The sequence below is a fragment of the Agelaius tricolor genome, unplaced genomic scaffold, assembly GCF_023055355.1.
Source record: "Agelaius tricolor isolate 1412-34295 unplaced genomic scaffold, bAgeTri1.0.p SCAF_10, whole genome shotgun sequence".
Classification (NCBI taxonomy): domain Eukaryota; kingdom Metazoa; phylum Chordata; class Aves; order Passeriformes; family Icteridae; genus Agelaius; species Agelaius tricolor.
This window is the reverse complement of record NW_027269270.1, coordinates 26,755,935-26,774,856: the sequence shown is the minus strand read 5'-3', so window position 1 is coordinate 26,774,856 and position 18,922 is coordinate 26,755,935. Positions and strand designations below refer to the sequence as shown.

Here is an 18,922-nt window from a genome sequence, read left to right as displayed (position 1 = left end):
CAGAGTGAGCACTTTTGAGTATCCAAGTTTCATGGTGCAAAGACAGAAATCCTGCAGTGTTCTTCTGAGGTTAACTATCCAGTGGGAAAAATTCCCAGATAAATTCTGAAAAATAACTATTTTCTAGTAGTTTATGATTTAATGCTACAAAACCAGTGGCTTTTTTTTCCCCAGATAAAAACTAGCATTGCCTGTGATTTTTGGACTATTTAAAGTGTGTTTGTGATACTGGTAACACCCCTGTGGATTTTGACATGGAACTGTGGCTTTTTAAATACAGCATCACAAGCTTTTCCATATGCACATTTGATATTAAATTATGGTTATGCTGGTGATGATGGAATACAGATTTCAGGATAAGAAAGGTGACAAAGATTTTCACACATGGATAATTTTATGCACGATAAGGAGATTTTCTGTGAGTAATCCTGTTGATTGTAATAGGACTATTCACAGCTCAGTATGAGTGTAAATCTTGGTGGAGTCAGGCCCTGCACTGGCATGTGTTCAGCAACATGGAGCACTCAGAAATAACTGTGCAACAAGTCATAAGAGTGTATCATATGTTACCTTTTAGAATGTGTTGATTTTATGATCTGTTAACCTTTTCATGATGATTTATGTTTGATTGCTTTCTTTTTGCAAGTCAACACATTCTAATTGATTCTTAAAAATACTTGTGTGTTAATTTAAAAATCATTCTTTTAGCTGAGTGTTATTTTTCTGAGTAGGGATAAGAGAGAATTTTATTTAATGTTCTTTATTTAGAACCATTAAATAGGGTATTATTCTTTACTCTCTAGGCTTCTGTGGTATGCTAAAAATTGAACCTTTGATACTGTGAAAGCTAGCTGTGTTTCCTTTTGTATTGGACTGTATCCATATTTTAATAGTGCAACTAAATATATTTTCTGATATGATGAGAATAGTCAGCATTTTTCATGGTCTGATAGGGGTTTAAAGTGGATGTTAGGAACCTGTTCAGTTCTAATTTTTCTCTTCCTTTTGGAGGGGCTTGCATTGGTGGTGGTTTCATTCATGGAAACACTTAAACATTAGTAGTTTTAAATATGCTACTAGGCCCTGTTGCTATCTCTTTCTTCATTAGCATCAGGAATTGTAGAATTATTAGTGATTTTACACTTCATGTTAGGAGGAAGGCATTTGAGAATGTAGATAGCCATTTTTCCCATGGTCTGAATTTGGCATAGCCTTTGGGTATGTGTGGGTGGCAGCTCTGAGTTGTTCCTCTGTGTGTGCACATGGCCTTTGTGGGGCAGTTTCACAATGCACTTTGATCTGATCCAGCCACTGACCCCTCCTGGAGAAACTGTCCTGTTCCCTGCTCCTGCTTCCTCAGTGCCCATCTCCCGTGTGCTCCACCTGCTCTGTCCCACTGACCCAAATGAAACCTCCTGGCTTTTCTGTGGGACTGTTTCTGTCCAGCTCCCTTCTCAGCTACAGAATTCTGTGCTCAACCCAGAGCAGGACACCAGATCTGAGGGGGGGAGAGGTGCAGACCACTCCCCTTTGGGCAGGTACCCCCTCTATTGGGTTGTTTCTTGCAGTATCATTGGGAATTGGGTAATTCTCAAAACACACCAAATGTCCCACTGGAATGGCCTATCAGTTGTAGTTGATTTTTTAGAAGTTTGGCTATTTAAAAAGGTTTTACTTATCGTGCCAGTAAACTGCTCTGATTATAAAGGGGTTGACTTTTTAATTCAGAATAACCTTTCCAAGGTGAATTACACTATTCCACTAAACAGGGAAGGAAAAAAATTCTGTACTAGAATGAGAATGCTCATTTAGGGAGTTTTATAGATTTATGTACACTATATTAATTTAAGCTTACAGTTTAGCACAAATAGTTATAGCATGACCAAAGAGATGAGCCCTAAGAAGCTGAAGTGTTTCCCCAGATTGCCTTTTGAAAAGTTTACTCTGTGTGCATTTTGCACAAGTAACCTTTATATGTTCTGTAGTTTGAGCTCTGCATGTACTCCTTCTTCCAAAAGCTCTTGAAGCAAGGATGTGGGAGGAATGCTAAGGTACATGTTCTGTAGCTTCAGATATTTGCTCATCAGGGATTTTGTCTTGTCTTTAATGAAAATACACTTCCCAAAATGTGGAGCTAAAATACGTCATCAGGCTACTCCCAGTGTAAGGTTACCCTGAAACCATTTAATACCTTGGGCTGAGCACAGTGTCAGCTTTTGTGAGGGGAATCTTGGAGGTAGTTTTCAGCAGAACAGTATCAGATTGCTAAGGGCAAATTAGAATTGCTGTTGTGCATCCTGGCTCTTGTGTTTGGGTTGTTATATCTTAGAAAACATGGTCAAAGAGAGCTTATTGCTAGAGGGAAAGTCATATTTCTGTCTCAAGTCTTTGCTACAGTCCTTCAGAAGGAGCTCAGGTTTAAGCCAGAAGAATAGTTTAACAACTTTAACAATAGAAGAATATTTTAACAACTTTCCTTTCATGTTTCCCTTAGCCTTCTTTCCTTCCTTTTTGCCTTGCAAAAGTAGGGAGAAGATAGTATAGGAGACAGGGTGGAGTGGGTCATGGATATAGAAAGCAGCTAATCCTGCTTTTTAACACTTAAAGGAGTGGTAGAAGTTCTGGAACAACAAAGACTTTTCGCAGGACAATGTTTACAAATATAAAAAAGTCCATCTTACTTTAGAAGAAAAAGCAAAAACATTAATTCTGTTCTACAAATAGATACTAAACCGCAGATGATTTTCATTTTTTTGTCTCTGCTGTTAATCTTTAAATGTGTTTTCTTTTCTCCTCTGTCATAAGTAGTCTTTTAAATCCTACAGAATTCATTTTTCTGCACATATGGATTTTATTTTTAAAGTGAACCCAATTAGTATCTCTAAGTACTTGCTTATTAAATTAAATAATGCTTTACTTCATGCTTAAGAAAAGAAGGGAGAAGATAGAATAACCGTTACCTTTAATCAAAGTGGAGAACAAGAGCTGGACCAGGTGTTAAACTCTGATGGCTTACAAATTTTGTTGCTTTCCTTTAGGGTCTCTGTTCACATCTACCTCATAGCAGCCACCATCCCAGCAGACTTTTTGAATCAATGACTGTTTTCTCTTGATGGTATTTTTATTTTTGATTCTGAATTGAAATGTTGTCATGCTTTTCATGCAGCATGTTTTCATTGAAGTGGTTGTTTCTTTAATTAGGAATATTGCCTTTACTGCTCAGCTCTCCAGGTCAGTGCAGAAGTCTTTGGAAAAGCTGATGTCAGGGCTGCTGAAATGAATGGCTGTGAAGTGCAGCCGGAGGCTCTGGCGGAGCAGCGGTTTCTGAGCAGTGCTTCGCTGGCTGGGGATGTGCTGCAGGCAGCTGGGGAGAGCCCTGTGAGAAGAGGAGGTGCTGGCAGGCTCCTGTGAGACCTCTTCTGGGCAGTCTTTCCCCTTCCTCTCTCTCCTCCCCAGGGAGCTCTGCCTGTAGATGTCTCTTGTGAGATGCTTTGCCTACAGTAAGTGCATGGAGTACCTCTATCAAGCAAAACGTATTCTTGAAAGGTTTTGTTGACAGCTCTTTTTCTGTCAGTTTATAGTTTTCTGTCAGTTTATATACTATATACTCTAAGAAAAATCAAGATATTACTTGGTGAAGCTTAATAGAACTTCTGAAATTCCATGAAAAACATCTCTGCAATAGGGATAACAATGTCTTATGCCAAGAAATTTGCTTGTGTGTGTGTGTGGTTTGCATTTTTGTAGCTTCTCTAGAGATAATCTCTAAGTAAGTTGATCTTTATTTCACAAATGCATCTTGCACTTAAAAATATATTTAATCTTTGCAGGTTGGTAAAGTGTTCTTGTTGGAATGCTTTTGACTAACATTTCTTTATCACACTGTCATTCTTCCAAGAACACTTCTCATCTTCAATTTAAATGATAGGATTCCTTTTATGTGAGTCGAAAGGTGTCACTTGACAAATTACAAGTGTTTTACTGAATTAATTGCATTTAGGATGCTTCTTACTTGGATTAATAGCCTGTTTTTGTTTGTGGTTCTTTGTTTTAAAACATTACCTCTTTGTTTTAAAACATCACCTGCAAGTCATGTAACTTATATTGTTTTTCATCACTTCTCATATGCAGCCTAACACTATAAGTTCTCACTATTTTTCTTTGAAAAGCCAGTTGTTTGAAAGCCTGATTAATAAGCAGTGCACTTACTGCAGCACTTCTGATATGACTCAAGATCATGGCTGGAAGACAACTTGAGGGCTCTCAGTTGCATGACTCTGCTAAACCTGCTAGTCAGGGTGAGAAAGAAACTTTCCATATCCGTTGCAACTGTGGGAGCCAACCAGACCCGTGAATACCAGCCCACAGCTGGCCTGTCCTCTGGGAAGCTGCTGTATCTCGCCAGCTGTCCCAAGGTTTGGCATGTCAGGAGTCTTCCTGCCTCTGCTGGTGAGAGCAGCAGGCTCTTCTGTGTGGTTAACTCAGCTTCTTCGCCTGCCTAACTTCCTGCCAGGAAGTAGCTTTAAATCCAGGATTTCCGCAATTCCTACCTAATTTCAGAGTGATGTGGCAGTATCGTCCTCCATGTGATACAACCTTCTGTGCTGTTCTTGCCAGTGGCATGAGCAGACAGATTAGGGCCACCATGTTCTCACACTTGATGCTGTTTGTTCTCCCTTGAATGTGTTTCAGCATCTTGAGTTCTTGTATTCTCATACCTGTCCACGTCATTCCTTTGGAGAATCTGCAGTGACCTGATGCTGTCATATTTCTGTAGTGTGGAACAAAAGCATAGTGAATGACAGTCTGTGTGAGATGTACCCTGAGCTCAGATAAAGGCTGAAATGAGTAGATACATTTGTTTTATTTTCCTTGAAGTCTCTCTTTCAAGCTGGATATTTAGAATGCTCTACCAAAAGAACCAGTCTCAGCTTTAGGACTTTTGCACCATCTTTTACCAAATCTTAAGAATTTCACTTCTATCTCACCTTTCTCCCTTGGCACAGGATATTCTAAACCAAAAAGATGATAAATTAATCCTCACTTTCTTCTTTTATGATGTTGTTGCAAGACGTCTGGGAGATCTGCATTGGTTGGAAGAATACAGCCTTAGTGCTGTGCCAGGTTTTGTTTGTTTGTTTTTGTCATTGCTGAGAAACTATCAGTTTGGTTTCCCAGTTACCTATGAAAAATACTTCATGGATTATATAATGTCTGCAAGTGGCTGTATGGCATATCAGACCTACATTTTCCCTTGAAGACATCTCATTCTCTTACTCTAAATGGATTAATTTGAGAGGCAGTTTGTCACATAGCACTACCTGAGCTCACTCAAGGCATTAAGAAATTGTTGTCTGTATTTGAAGACAGATACTGAGAAAATCAAAAGCATTATTTCAAACTTGTGTTAGAATTGCAGGAGAACAAAAAAGGACAAATCACAAACATAAATGTGCTGAACAGAATTTTTCCATGTTCTTCTCCTGTCATGAGTGGTTTTAGTCCCTAAAATGGTCTTGTTATGTAGGAAGGAAGAATGCTAAAAAGATTGATGACACTGTCATATATAAAGACATGTAGCTTGGTGACTCTGTCCTCCTGATTTCCAGCAGAGCAAGGCTTACTAAAAATAATAAAAAAAGTATTTGCCTGAGAAGCCTCTTCCTTTGGTGTGCTTCTTAAGTATTTGAAACTGAGAGAGGTCAGACCATCCTGGCTGTCAGCCTTTCTATGATGTATTCGGAAGTTTAGATTAGAACCTCTTATGGTACAGAGTAGGGACGAATGTTCTTTCACTTTTGAGTTATAAGACATGACTTGCCATCAGGATGTGTGAATTGGCTTTTTTACTTTATTTGTTGTGGTGTGTGGTGAGGTTTTTTTTTTTTTTTTTTAAAGAAGTTGAGTTAATTTTACTTTCAGTATCTTAAGGACCAATAGTAATATTTGAAACAAAGGACAATGTAGGAGAAACTCATGAGAGTTTTCAGCTGGTGGTTCCAATTCTACAAAGTAATCTAGGATCTCACCCAAAAAGAAACCACTGTTTATTTTGTAAACTCGATGTAGTTTGATATAAAGAAAACTTCACAAATGTTTAGATACACTGAGAGTTTTTGAAATATATTCCTGGAGAAGAAAATTATTTAGAAAGTGATCAAATGGATGAAACTGAAAATGGAGATTTACACACTTGATGTACGTTTGTTTGATGGAGTGTTTTTGCATGTTGGCAGCCTGTTAGACTGGCAGAGGGCTGTTGTGGTGCAATTCTGCTGTGATGGTCCTGCTGGTTTTAGGCAGAGACCCGATTTCTGTGGACATAACCTGCAGAGAGACCTGATTTCTTTGGTTGTGAATAGTCATTGTGAGCTGCAGGGAAGGCAGCATAGCCTCTGACTTGAGACTTGGATGGAGCTGGATCCTTTCTCCATGCTGCACTCAGGGGGATGGAATTTGAAGCTGCTGTGTAGCAATGTACCCACATCACACCTGTATCCTAACTCTGAGTGCATCAAAACCAAAGGTGCTGCTGCTGTTGTGATGCTGCCCGAGGTCCCACGTGGTGCTCTGGCTGGGCCTGCTGTGTGCTGTCCAACTGCCCTGTGCCTCTGCTCCCACCTGTGTCTGCTGTGGCCTGTGTGTGTATTGCCTCTGCTCTCTGGCTGTGGGAACATAGAGGGATGGAGGAAGGATGTCTGTCTGTCTGTCTGTCTCTCTGTCTGTTGGTGTGTCTGTCTCAAGGAGCACTGAGGAGTGGGTAGTAGGGATTATGGGCCTGGGGAATAGGGTGAAGGAGACTGACTGCTCTGATTGGACATCCAGTGTGCCAAGGAGGAGTCCTAGAACTGTCTTGCATAATGAGAAGATGCTGCCACTTCCAGCTTCACAAAAGCCTCCTGCTCTGTGCTAAAAACTAATTAATAATGTCATATACTTGTTGGAATATTGTGAATTGTATTGCTTTTCATGTTTGGAATTTATATTTCCTCACTAATGCTCCTGCTCCTGTTTTATGAACAGCTTCGACCTCTATAGTTTTTATTTGATGTACAGCTTTAGCTACAAAGTTATATTTTCATAGAATCACAGAATAGTTTGGGTTGGAAGAGACTTTAAAGGCCATCCAGTCCAACCCCCAGCAATGAGCAGGGACATCTTCACTTAAATCGGTTTGCTCAGTCCCATCCAACCTGGCCTTGAATGTTTTCCTGGAGGGGGTGTACACCACCTCTCTGGGCACCTTGTGCCAGTGTTTCAGCACCCTCACTGTAGCAATATTCTTCCTTGTATATAGTCTAATTTGACCATCTCTGGGTTCAAAACCATTACCTGTTGTCCTGTTTCAACAGGCTCTGCTAAAAAGTTCTTTCTTCACCTTAAAAGCTCCCTTTTAAGTAATGAAAGGCTGCAATCAGGGCTCCCCAGAGCCTTCTTTTTCTCTCATCCTGTTGGCATAGCAGAGATGTTCTAGCCCTTTGATAATTTTCCTTTCCTCCCCTGGACTTGCTCCAGCATATCCATGTCCTTTTTATGTTGTGGCCCCAGAGCTAACACTGCAGGTGGGGTCACAGGAGAGTGGAGTGGAGGGGCACAATCACCTCCCCCAACTGCTGCTTTGGATGCAGCCCAGGTTTCTCTCACTTGTGGATATTAAGGTGTTCCAGGAGCGACAGTGCCCTGGGGTAACAGCGGTGGAAGGGCACTGGAAGGACAAGGAAGTAGGGAGAACAGGACCAGTATGAAAGAGGTGTTTGTAAAAGACAGTCAAAATGGAAAAAGAGAACAGAGCAAAGAGGGCATACAGAAAAAAATTAAAAGTTTTCTAAGGAATGAAAAGGAGGAATTAGCCATCATTTAATTACCATACTTTTGCCAGAAGTCAGGAGCATGATTTGAAACCTTTTATTGGAAAGTGTTCAGTTGTGTGCACACAGATGTGCAAAGGGAGAGTCTTTTGACATTCCTTGAAGATATCCAACTCTTGGTTCTTACTCAGTATCAATTTTAGGACTGCATGTGTGTTTGTTGAGTACTGACTTGAGTTCTTATAAAATGTTTTTAAGTAAAAAATTTTAAGCAAGCACACCAATTGTAGATGTTTACTATTAAAACTTTCTTTGTAGGTAATTGCACTTAAGAATGAACATTGAAGACAAGCTGGGAGGATTATTTCTTAAATGTGGTGGCATAGACCAGATGCAGTCATCCAGGGCTATGGTAGGGATGGGTGCAGTATCTGACCAGTCTGGAGTATCGAGAGAACGGCAAGAGGCAGTGCTTCAAGATCGGACTATGCCGCACCAAGAAATTCTTGCAACAGATGAAGTGTTACAGGAAAGTGAACTTCGACAGCAAGAGATGATTTCACATGATGAACTCATGGTCCATGAGGAGACGGTAAAAAATGATGATGAAATGGATGCACAAGATAGACTTCCTCAAGGGCTGCAGTATGCTGTTAATGTCCCTGTAAGCAATTTCTTTGTGAAATATTGGAGAGATTACTAGGAAGCTTGATCTGGTAGTCTAATCCTACTCTGGCAAGAATCTATTAATTGCTTGTTTGGATTTTGATTATCAAAATATTTATGTCATTTGCCTCTGGCTGTGGATAAATTTTGCCAATTAAGTATAATCTTTAAGTATCTGTTTTATAAATATTTTATAAGCAGGCTGTTACCATAGAACTAAAGTGTTAAAATGTGCTCCTTTAAGGATATTTAACGTTCAGGGGTAACTGCAAAGCGGAATAAATAGCGTTATTAGAAGGTGCATAGTGTTTATGCTGTTCATAGTACTGTTTAGTTGCTTTTGCTATAGGAAGCATCTTGTATGTTTTTAAGGTATGTGGACGCTTAGCAATTGCATTCACACTGCAGGTTGGACTGTGACACTTCATACATGACCATAAATATGCCCCTCCACGGAATCTCATAGAAGGCATACCTTGGCTTTCCCAGAGAGCATAGAGATGACTTCCTTTGGAAAACAGAGCATCTGTCTGTAATGCAACACACCATCACTGTTACCCTTCAAACATAAAGGACAGTCACCAGGACTATAAAAGTAGAGAGCCTTACACATGAAGAATAATCTTCAGAAACACAGCACTGTTAAAACACTACTCTGTTAGCTGTAGATCAGGTGGCTCAGGTGTTAGAAAAATGTGAGAGTATCATGGTCTTCATTAAAGTTCACATTAGATTGAGATTTTTTTTAATTTTTTTTTTTTTTCAAAAACTTCATTGGAACTGGTCTTTTTTTTTTCTCTTAAAAATACTTCTGTATTAAATATATAATAAACTATTCCGTTAAATCTTATATTGACAACAGCACGGACTAAAGTAAAATAGGTATGAAAAACTGAATGGTTTTACAGATGGAAGTGATTTTAATATATGAACTGATCTCAAAATCACCACAGGTCAGGAAAAAAGACCTTGGGAGATGAATGAAAGGATACATCAAAATGTTACTGAGGAAATTAACTGTGCCCTTTTTATTTAAGATACATATTAATTCTTTCACTTAAATTTCTGAAAGAGTGAAGCCAGAAGATAATTCCCTTAGGAAAAGGTTTTCTGTTTCAGCAGTTTGTCATCTTCTAAAATTGAAAAATTGCTTTTCTGTAGTGAGAACCTTACCTGAAACTGGCACTTGGTATCTTAACAGATCAGTGTAAAGCAAGAAATTACCTTTACTGATGCATCTGAACAACAGAAACGAGACAAAAAACAAATACGAGAGCCAGTAGATTTGCAGAAAAAGAAGAAAAGAAAACAGCGTTCACCAGCAAAAGTAAGACATTGATTTGGCAAAACCAAGATTAAAAGGACCTGAAGATTTGGTTGACTATGACTAATTTCATTAGCATTTGAACTAGTTAGGCTGGAAATTGTTTGTTTGCTCAGTAAAGATGCAGTTCTGAAGTTCACCAGAGACCCAAAACAAAACTGATATAACAGTGTTTTTCTTTGAACTCCTTTTAGCAACATGAACTCTTGACATATTTTAACATCTGTCTCTCCAGGCAGTTCTCTCTCCAAATATTTTTTTTAAATTATGAGTCAGTAGCTTTGTAGACCATTTATAAATCATTACTCTGTATCTATCTAATAATAGTTGTGCTTTTCTGTGAGCCTGATAATTTTATATGCTTCACGCATAGTAGTGAAAAGTTTTTAAAAAGAAAACTAAAATGGTAGTTTTGAAAATTCTAAAAAGCTTACTAATATATATAAAATAATTTACTGGTAGGGAAAATTCCTGTGGTCATAATCATCTTCATATATGTATTTATTTATATCAAAAGGTTCTTACCCTAGCTGCTGGTTTGTTACTTAAAAATTTGTTTTGTAGATCCATTCATGAGGACTATGTATCCCTGTATGTTTGAAAACAATTTTCTTCTGTTGAGAAGCACTTCAGATAAAAGCAGAATCATTTCACCTCATGAGGTAGCAGTGTTACATCTTCTAGTAATTCCCCAAATCAGTATTAATCTTCAGACTTAAAATAGAACATGTGCAGGCTGCTCTGATAGAAGTAAATCAGTCATATGTTATCACACAGCAGCATTAAAATAAGCCTACTCAGAAATCAACCCAGACTGTTTGTACATTAAAGGAAAACTCACTGTAATACAAAGAAAATCTCCCAAACCTCCTTTTTGTTGCCCTGGGAGCAGGACCTTCCAGTCCTCCTCAAAGCACTGTCAAATAAGGTTGCACCTGTAGTATTCTTGGAAAGCTGAGAAATTGCTTCAGATTGGGTGTGGAAGCAAGTTCCAAATGCTGTGCATTTTTTTGTCACTTCTCCCTGTGAGAGAAAAAGGAGATCTAGGTTGAGTACATCCAGAGATCACTTCCATGGAAACATGGCAAGGTAGAAGAGGTGTGTGCTCCTCTTTCTACAGACGTGTACTTGCATGCTTCCTTTTTATCTCCCAGTCTGCCAGGATTAGTCTTTTGAGATGACAAAAGATTGAAAAATGATCAGGAGAATTGTTAAATAGGTTCTTTTTCAGTCTCTCTTCCCCTTTTTCAGACCTGTCAGAGTAGAAAGGCAGAGTAGAAAAAAGCCTAAGGACCAACATAGGTGAGAACCTACTGCAGTTTCAGTATTTCCAGAGTAGTGGGGTTGATTTTCCATCCAAACAAGCAGCTGGAACTCTGACAAATGGAAGTCGGTTAACATTCTGAAACGTTCTAAATTCTGTTTTCTATCAATGCAGTAGTCAGGTAAGGAAGAAGTCATCAGGTGTCATGACTCCTGTCTCCTGTTCCCTCTCCCACGCAGACACACACACGTGCACACACGGACACACACGCACGCGCACACACTCACACGCACAAGCTTTTTTGTTGCTTTGGTTAGGGAAGCTGCTCTGACAAAGCTAACTCTCATCATTTAAGAGGGTGGTAGATTAAGTAGAAGAGCCCAGGTTTAGAATAACCATGAAATTAAGTGTATTTTCTGCACAATTATTTTAAAATTTCAATATAATATCTGAAAAGCATTTCATAACATGTATTTAAATTTGTTTTAAAGACGCAGTCGGCTTCATCAGCTGGGTAATGTTACAGAACAGAGTCTTTACAATTGTCTCTCTCTGTGACTGGAGCTGTAACACACCAATCTTACAAACGTATGAATGTGCTTGTCCTTCAGAGTGAATGCACAAGAATTTGTTAGTCTGAGACTTTCACCCTTGTTTTGACGCAGGAGAATTAAAAATTAAGTAGATCCTACAGTATTTGCTGCTATTTCAGAGATACTGTTTCAGTTATTGACTCTCTCTTTCTCATCACTGTCATTATCATAAAAACTAAAACGCTGTAGCTAATCAAACTGCAGATGTGTTTTCCCAGCATACTTTTATTTTTTTTTAATAAGAAGGGACTAAACTGTATTATTTAAGATTCCTTAAGCTCTTCTTTATAGTTGTGTTTGCAGTTAAGCAAGATTTTATAAATGTAATTTGTTTACTGATTTGCTTATTCTCTTGCCAGAGATAGTAGAGATTTTGGGTTTTGGTTTAGTTTTCTATTTTTATTCTTTTTGACAAATTAGAGAAAACCTGTGATTAGCTTTATTGAATAAAGTAGATGTGGTGCATTTTTAAAATTTAAGTTTTTAAAATTTTATATGAAAATAGCGGCTTTGTTTGACAGCAAAGCAATTGAGTATGGCAAGTTGAAGTCATCAAGGAGATGCTTTAATATGTATATTAAGTGAGCAATACTTTATTGAGTGAAAAACCTGAAAGGGGAGAAGAATAATACTGTTCTCTTGGTTGTTTGGCTTTGGGATTTTGGTTTTTTAAATACAATTTTACCTTTGAGACTACTGCTTTTATATAGATGTAGATAATATATATGACTATTCTGGCTAAGCTTTAATGACTTTTAGCAAACATTTAGAGTTGTGATTTGATATAAAGAATTTAACCATTCGCTTTTTCTTTAAAATACGATTGTCCATGGTTTAGTGCCCAGGAGTGGTTTGATTACTTTGCATCCTTTCCAACAGACGGACAAAATAAACAGTAGTGTATAAAGTGACTCAGCTGTGCCTAGGGAAGCTCTAAGCTGATTTTCCATGAGCTGCCTTTGTCTCCATCCTGTTGAAATATCTCTTAATGCACAACGAGACACAAGTTGGATTGGACTGCAATTGGAAATGTGTTTTAGAAGCTTAACGCATAGTTTTGTAGAAATCAGCATTGTTTTACCTGAAATATTTACATTTTCTGCATCGAAAAAATTAATGTTTTTTTTTTTTGTAGTTAATAAGACATCTTTAGAGGGTAGTGTGAGAACAAATTTTACTCTTTTTAAAATAGATCCTTACAATAAATGAGGATGGATCACTTGGTCTGAAAACCCACAAATCTCATGTTTGTGAGCATTGCAATGCTGCCTTTAGAACCAACTACCATTTACAGAGACATGTCTTCATTCATACAGGTACTGCTTGACTTCAAATTTGTCTTTTCTACTATATAAAGAGTTGTTTACTTATGTTAAAAATGTTTTCAGCTCTATGCGAATTTCAGTTTTAAGAGTGTAGCTAACTTGGCATCTAAGCTTAGAGATTCCATGCACCAAAGTGTCAAAAGAATATCAGAAAAAAAAATATCAACATATATTTAATAAACTGAAGAGCTAACTGTTTACAAGGTTTCTTTTCTTTCTTTATCAGAAAGTAATGGGTTGACTTGTAGCCTAAGTGCCAAAAATTGACCCCTTTGTAAAATGTGCTGCGGCTGCTTATTTGCCTGATGAGGTATCTCTGTGTTTGGAGAAGTGAAAAAGGTACTTACTGTTATAATAGCTTGCCAGTATCCTGAATGCAGTCTATGCCAGCATCCTGATTGATCTTGCACTTGAGGAAATTACAGCCATTCCAGATCACTCTTCTGTGCTAGTCTTAATGTGACTCTTAGGATCATGGAGAGAGCTCTGCAGTTCATGTACCTAGTAAGGCAAATGTTTTTTGGTATCAGGGTATTTTTGGAATTCGCTCAGATGCTGGTGTTTTTAATAGACATTTTAATATTCCTCGAAAATAGTTATCAGAAACAACAGTGTGTAGTTATTAACTTATGGATGTGGAATTATATTGTTCAAGGTGAAAAACCATTTCAGTGCAGTCAGTGCGACATGCGTTTCATACAGAAGTACCTGCTACAGAGGCATGAGAAGATTCATACTGGTGAGTATAGTGCCTTGAGTATCTTTACTGGCGTGCTTAAAAACTGTTTCCCCACTCAGGCAAGGTTTCTGGTAATAAATATGCAGCCAAAAACCCTGTCGTAGTTTGTTTTAATTTAAAACGTGTTACAAAGTTATAAAGCTTTTTAAAAGAAATTAGTTTTGTGCTTTCAACTTGTTCCACTTTCCTTTGGCTGTAAAATGAGTGTGAAGTCCAGTAAGCGGATCTGAAAGTAGTTTTCTATAAATAACCCCAGAGCAGCAAATCCTGAAGTTTGTACATTCATAAAAGTCAAAGTTCGTTAAGCAGTTCTGTCTTTTGTTGTATCAAGTTAATTCAGACAAGGGGGACTTCCAAATTACATTTCCATAGATTTATTTGTTTGTTTGTCTGTTTGTTTGTATTTGAATTTGATGGAAAAGTGCCAGGACTAAAATGGCCAAAATGCCTAACCCCAAAGGTATTAGTATCAGCTTTTCTTTCCACTTTTTTTCTTCTTTTAGGTTTAATTCAGAACTGTTCTAAAAAGAAGAGTCTTAGTTTAAAAATATGCAGTGTAGGTCAAATAAGGCCCGAAGCTTTAAACCAAAGCAAGTTAAAGTTTATATATGTTTATTTTTTTTTACCTTGTTGCACCACACAGAACCACATTCTTTAACAGGTTTGGTTTCATTGGGTTTTTGGCATTTTGGTGCATGGCCTTTCAATCCCTCTTTAAATATTTTGTAATATGGTCCCTTTTGGACTAGATGCCAATTTCTCAGCCTCTTTTTCAGAAAAGCAGAGCTGGTGAATGTGCACAGTGTTTCTTGGCTGTAGCATTTAAATGGATATGAAAGCTACTAACACGCAGTGCAGTGTGTGCATGTGTAAGGGTTGAGAGGGAGAAAAAACTCTGCAAAATGAATTTTCAGAGCAGTGTACAGGGAGTTACATGCACAAATGCCCTGTTGTTTATGGGATTTTTGTATCCTAGGTTGCCATGAGTCCAGACTAAGTAGGTTTCCTTCAGCCAGTCAGCCACAGAAGAGTCTTCCATTCTTCTGTCCAGTGTCTTTGTTCTGCTCCTAGTCTTTCCTCTGGCTCTGAATTGGTGAACCATGCTGCCTTCACTTTGTGTAGATACTTATTCTGAAAAGAATGCTCATTCAGTCTCTTCCATCTATCTGCCCTCCAGCCCCCCCCAAAAAGGCAAAAATTTGAGTGCAGTCTTCACATTTTTTAGAAGATTTTTCTTTTTTTTTTTTTCAAATGAGGATTATTCCCTGTACGTGGCTTTGAAAATGAGAGTCTGGGCAATATAGTTAATTAACACTTGACTGCAAATATTTTATAAATTGATTTAATTATCTTTTAAAATTTAGCTTCTAGCCCTAATGAGAAATCTGTGTCGATTCTAAGCTTTGGAGGGAGGGGGGTGGATGTGGTGGGATTGTAGGTTTTTATGCCAGCTCTTTCATATGCTAGTCTTTGTTTAGCAGAGAAAAAGGTACCATTTAACTAATTAACCATATCTGACTTTTTTTAGATAACTGTGTTTTCCTCCTTTCCTCAGCATCCTGAGCTATAGTTTGGTTATTTCTCAGAAAATAGAAGACAGTTTAAATTGTGTTTAAATTGTTGAATCATGGATGTTTTCCTAGGTGATAGTAATGATTAGGAGAAAACATTTAAAACCCAGCTTCCAGGAGTGGCAGAATTTTTTTCTGAAGGCTGTTAAGTCAACAAGAATTTAGCTAGAGTTTAATTTTTGGCTTCACCCAGTTATAGTATAGCTAATTGGCACTCTGCATACCTGTCTGTGCTTTCACCTCTATATGACAGTGCTCACTACTGGCCCTTAGCTGTTTGTGTAGTTGCTCTCTTGTTCAGGGCTGCATAACTAAACCCATCCAGAAAACCTGAATTTTCAACTTGATTCTCTAATGAGAAAGTGAGCAGTGGGTCTGTCTTTACTTTGATGAAAGTAAAGATCTGTTTGTATTATTCATACCCTTGAAAAAAAAAGTTTCTTTACTTTATTCAATACTTTTTTATTTTCCATTTTTATCTCTGTGAATGACCACTTTTAGCACCAGCTTTTGGACAGTGTTCAAAATGCTGATGTGGAGATTAAAGATTTTTATCAAATTTCCTAGTTTATTTTAGACCAACCAATAAGAGTAGTAACAGGTAGAAGCCCCATTTTGTGCCTCTTACAAGCCCCCAATTTACAGGTGCCTCAGCTATTTCCAGTCTGATTTGACTTAGTTCTCTGAACCACTCCTTCAAAGGAAGTGTTGTGAGGGAGTTAGGAAGCAATCAATGAACAGCCTTAGTCTGTGTAAATAATTAAACAGTTGCATCTAAAAGCAGACATTGCATTAGTACAAAATTTGCTTATAATTGTGTGTAGAGGAGGGCAGCAGTGTTGGAACCCTGCTGCTAAACTTGTCCCTAATGATACAGAAAATTGCTATTTTAGTTGTAAGAGAGGGAAGAGTCACTGGTATGCAAATATTTTCAGTTTACGAGGTTAGAGAAGATGCTGAATGTTCTTTTTTTTTTTTCTTTCAAATATGTCTGCTTACTTTTTGCTTAGAGATGTTTCTATATACCTTACCCACTCATATGTTCATGTGTCCTAATTGTGTAAGCCACCCTACTTTCCATTTTAAACACAAAAACTGAGATTACATTAAAAGAATAAAGCACCATTGGGGCTAACAATTTAAGTGCCTTCTTATTCAGTCATGCTGCTTTTTTATAGCCTTCTTTAGTATTTTATAATTTGTTTTTTTTTTCTGTTTAGACTTTAAAATGCCTGGCTTTATAATTGTCACAGCCTTCATACACATAATATTTGTACTATACTGGATGAGTAATTCTATGGCTTGGTTTTAATAGATTGCAAACACAGACACAACGCATGAGCTGTTTTCGTAAATAATGCATTAATTGTTGTATTGTATTTTTAAATTTTGAGTTTTTTTATACATCTGATTGTTTCCCAATGACCAAGACATTTCAAAAAAATGTGTCCTGGATTCTCCCTGCATTATCAAAAGGCTGTTATTAATGGTCTCCTCCATTTGCAATAGATCCTGTCTGAAAAGTACAACAAAATTGTGGAAGGCATCTGAAGTTTTAGGCTTCTGCTAGGATGAAATTATTATTGGAAGCCTATCTCCATATTAATTTTTAATCTTTTCCTAAAATTATCTTCCATATGAAGATTAAAGCCAAAATTAAATATGGTGTCAGTTTCACAAAGGTTTTCTTAATCTTACTTTCAGAGTGTTCTGGAATTCTGCTGAAAAATATGATTTTCTGTACTGTGCTGAGTTAACTCCAGGGCAGTGTCCCAAATTCTTCTCCCTGTTAAGGCATGGCCAGCAGTGCATTTGTTTGTGCCCTGAAAGTCTCCAAAATAGCTGGTGACTGTAATCCACCTAAAATCCACAGGCCCCTGTTTGACCCTGTGTAAGCCTTGAAATGGGGATAGGTAGCTGCAGAATCTTCTGCTAGCAAATAGTCAGCTTGAGTAAGAAAATGTTAAGGAACTCAGTGTGCATTCATTTACAGAAATGAGTGCATGGCTGCAGGTAAGTGTGTTAATGAAGAGTTCTGCATTTCCTGGGATTGCAGGATGGCTCCTTAGAGGGCTGTTCAAGGCCAGAACAGGACTCAGCTCTCTTGCTTTAAGGCTCAGGATAGTTTTCAACCTAAACAGCCACTCCATTCTCTAAAATAAATCTAAGGTAGTATGAAAGCAAGCTTTGAAACAATGTAAGGAGAGCTGTTTGAAGGTGCAATTTAAAAAAAAACACAAAGTAGAATAGTGGAGCAAAGGGAAAGAAAACAGTAAATAGAAAGGACTAAGTAGTAGTCTTCAGGAATGGAAGAGTTCCCATGTATGAAACAAGAGCAATGAGCTCTAAATGTCCTCCCTCAGCATCCTGAAAATGGAAGGCAGGGATTGGAATTTGATTCAGAAAGTCTGAACAGGCTTGTTGGGAGTAAGGCATTGTAGTTTTGAGGGTGCCTCACAAATAAAGAGAACATGAAGAATGAATCTGGAGTTTGAAAGTGAAGAAATAGGCCAGAAGGGAGGATTTGCTTATAGGCAGGATGAGAGGGAATGATATGATAGGTGTTTATAACTTACAAGGGATGTTGAAAAAAGTGCAAAATTTTATGGTGCTTATTAATAAGCAAGAAATGGTAAAGTTCTTTAAGTCAAGTGAAAGAAGAGAATGCTGGGGTTGTGAGCCTGTAGAAGAAGAACTGATGGAACCTGAGAGATCTGAGGAGAGGAGATAATTTGATTTAGGAGAGAATAAATTGGAATAATTTCATCCGAGAAAGGGATTGGCTGAGAAGCCACATGGAGAGGTAAGAATTAATAATTTGAAATAGGATATAGGCTTACAAAGAGAGAGATTTAGAAATTGCTTGGAATTAAGGAAGTTGAAACTCTGGGCATTAGTGATCTGACTAGGAGCACATGTGTGGGTGATCCAGATATTTTCCATTCTATTCTCTATAAATACTGCAACCTTATTTTCAGGTACTGTATTCCCATATGAAGAAGGATGTGGATAAATTTCTCTATTGGAAATGGAAAATACGAACATTTCTCTAAATGGAAAATACAAACTCTATCAACATTTTAAATAATAAAATCTATTAATTTAAAGTTTTAAACTCTAACAATTAATCGTTGGTAATTCAACAGTTCATAATATAATTAGTAAGAATAAAACTACTTCAGAAAATAGCAATAGTCTGCATATTTCTGGAAACAAGACATAAATGGTTCATATCCCAAAAATCAGTGCAGTGCAGTACCCAGAACAAAGAGGGTCTTGACAGATGCTGCCAAGACAATCCCTGACCTCTATGTCAGTCCAAAAGATTTCATAGTAAATACTAAGAGGAGAGATCACTGTTGTTCAGGGTGAGTTCTAGTAAATAATAGTGAACTTCTATAAAAGCAGAACTAACTTTTCAATGCATTTGAAATTTTTAGGTTTTGTCAGAGAAACCTAGGAAAAAATATGAGAGGGAAGATGTAAGGCAAAAGTCAAAAGAAATAAAAATAGTTACTCCCTGCTCAGAAAGTATTGTTGCAGAGTTTCTTTGTGAGGAAAAATAAGGGGAACTGAAGATGAATTCAGGGCAGTGCATATTGTCTGAATGACTATTTCCTGAAAGTAAAGAA

General features: G+C 37.6%; 1 protein-coding gene across 4 annotated transcripts in view; it reads left to right on the top strand.

Moving 5' to 3' along the window:
- ZNF148 (zinc finger protein 148) overlaps window positions 1-18,922 on the top strand; it is a 42,239-nt gene that overhangs the window by 13,079 nt on the left and 10,238 nt on the right. For 2 of the 4 annotated variants that reach the window (XM_071435322.1, XM_071435321.1), the window contains 4 exons: window positions 8,127-8,472; window positions 9,676-9,801; window positions 12,848-12,971; window positions 13,636-13,719. In XM_071435322.1, the coding sequence (XP_071291423.1) occupies window positions 8,143-8,472; window positions 9,676-9,801; window positions 12,848-12,971; window positions 13,636-13,719 (664 nt within the window). In that variant the 5' untranslated portion in view covers window positions 8,127-8,142. The remainder of the gene's footprint in view (window positions 1-8,126; window positions 8,473-9,675; window positions 9,802-12,847; window positions 12,972-13,635; window positions 13,720-18,922) is intronic. The other 2 variants (XM_071435323.1, XM_071435324.1) reach the window with 2 other exon arrangements.